This window comes from Octopus bimaculoides, chromosome 2, assembly GCF_001194135.2.
Source record: "Octopus bimaculoides isolate UCB-OBI-ISO-001 chromosome 2, ASM119413v2, whole genome shotgun sequence".
Taxonomy (NCBI): domain Eukaryota; kingdom Metazoa; phylum Mollusca; class Cephalopoda; order Octopoda; family Octopodidae; genus Octopus; species Octopus bimaculoides.
Window position 1 is genome coordinate 187901544 of NC_068982.1, and position 1724 is coordinate 187903267.

Sequence of the window (1724 nt, forward strand, 5' to 3'; positions counted from 1 at the left end):
TATATATATATAAAAATTGTGTATGTGCATTTGATTGTGTGTGTGTGAGTGCATGAGTGCAGATACACACATACACACACACATACACACATACATGGAAGTGAGAGAGGCAGAGTGGAGGAAGACAGTTTGGAAGTTTGTTATTGTTGTATGTGTTGCTAAAATGGGTGTCAAATCTTAAGGTAGAGACCCACTTGGCAGATGGCCTGAAGAACTTGTCTGCAATACAGGAGAGTGTGAGAGAACCTGCAGACCCTTCTTTGCATTGGTCTTGCAAATGATGATGGTCAGTGGCTTTGTTTAGCTGTTGTACTACATAGCAACACGAATGATGCAACTGTATATGAGATAGCAACACTATAGTCTTGTATCACATAGCAACATTATAGTGCTACAGCTAAGTACACAATAGCAACACTATGGTATTGTTGCTGTGTACTAGTTAGCAACATTGGAGCTACAGTTAAGTACATGATAGCAACACTACAGCATTTTTGCTGTGTGCTGGTTAGCAACACTGGAGCTGCAGTTAAGTACACGATAGCAACACTATAGTATTGTTGCTGTGTACTAGTTAGCAACACTGGAACTACAGTTAAGTACATGATAGCAACACTACAGTATTGTTGCTGTGTACTAGTTAGCAACACTGGAGCTGTAGTATAGCACTGTTGCTATGTACAAAATAGCAACATAACTGTGCTGCAGCTATGTACATGATGTGGATAGTATAGTACAATTGCTATGCATATGATGACCCCCCCCCCTGATAGTGTGGCTGTCTTGCGTCAGATAGCAACACTATAGTACTGTTGCCATTTATGCAATAGCAACTCTATAGTACAACAGCAGTGTACGAAATAGCAACATTGCAGTACTTGAACCATATTCTACAATGCTGGTACTCTGTAGTGCCAAATGCCAAAACTCATTTACAATGGTTGGTTGTTTATTTATAAGTGCGTGTGAGATGAAAGTACTTCAAGACTATCAGCGCCATTAGAAATTAGTTAGAAGACAGTTTGCAGTCAGTGTTCCACCACTGAATCTCTGTTATTTGATTCCTTCTATTTATTACACAGCTAGAATGATGGCCACTGAAGGCACAGCTGAAGAAATTGAGATTGAATTACGTTCACCTGATGAGAAACCCGTTTCACAAACTGCACGTAACTACCAAGTTTTTTCCTTTATGTTTCAAATTCTATCATTTCCTCATTTCAAACTTCACAGCATCACTCCTCCCGACTCCTCGTTATATTTATATCTGAGGTTTTTTAATAGCTTCCACAGTGTTCATAAGTTATGAAAATATTAGATGAAACACGCCTTAATTATTGGAAACTCTCCAAAGGTAGTGTCACTTTAACCTAAGCTATTTAGGAAAGGGAGTGTAATAACTTATGTAACCTCACTGTACATATGGGTGTATATAAATTCACTGTACATATGGGTGTATATAATTTCACTGTACAAGTGGGTATATATAATCTCATTGTATAACTGGCTATATATCATTTCACAGTACAAGTGGGTATATATAATCTCATTGTATAACTGGCTATATATGATTTCACTGTACAAGTGGGTATATATAATCTCATTGTATAACTGGCTATATATGATTTCACTGTACAAGTGGGTATATATAATCTCATTGTATAACTGGCTATATATGATCTCACTGTACAAGTGGGTATATATAATCTCATTGTATAACTGGC

General features: G+C 37.3%; 1 protein-coding gene across 5 annotated transcripts in view; it reads left to right on the plus strand.

Annotated features, from left to right (window-relative positions):
* Nucleotides 1-1724, plus strand: part of LOC106872928 (uncharacterized) — a 44985-nt gene that overhangs the window by 15258 nt on the left and 28003 nt on the right. For 2 of the 5 annotated variants that reach the window (XM_052965797.1, XM_052965798.1), the window contains exon 2: nucleotides 1083-1169. The exons of 2 other annotated variants lie outside the window; for them this stretch is intronic. In XM_052965797.1, coding sequence (XP_052821757.1) covers nucleotides 1088-1169 — 82 coding nt within the window. In that variant the 5' untranslated portion in view covers nucleotides 1083-1087. Of the gene's footprint in view, nucleotides 1-1082; nucleotides 1170-1724 lie in introns of those variants that run through there. One more of the 5 variants, XM_052965800.1, reaches the window with a different exon arrangement.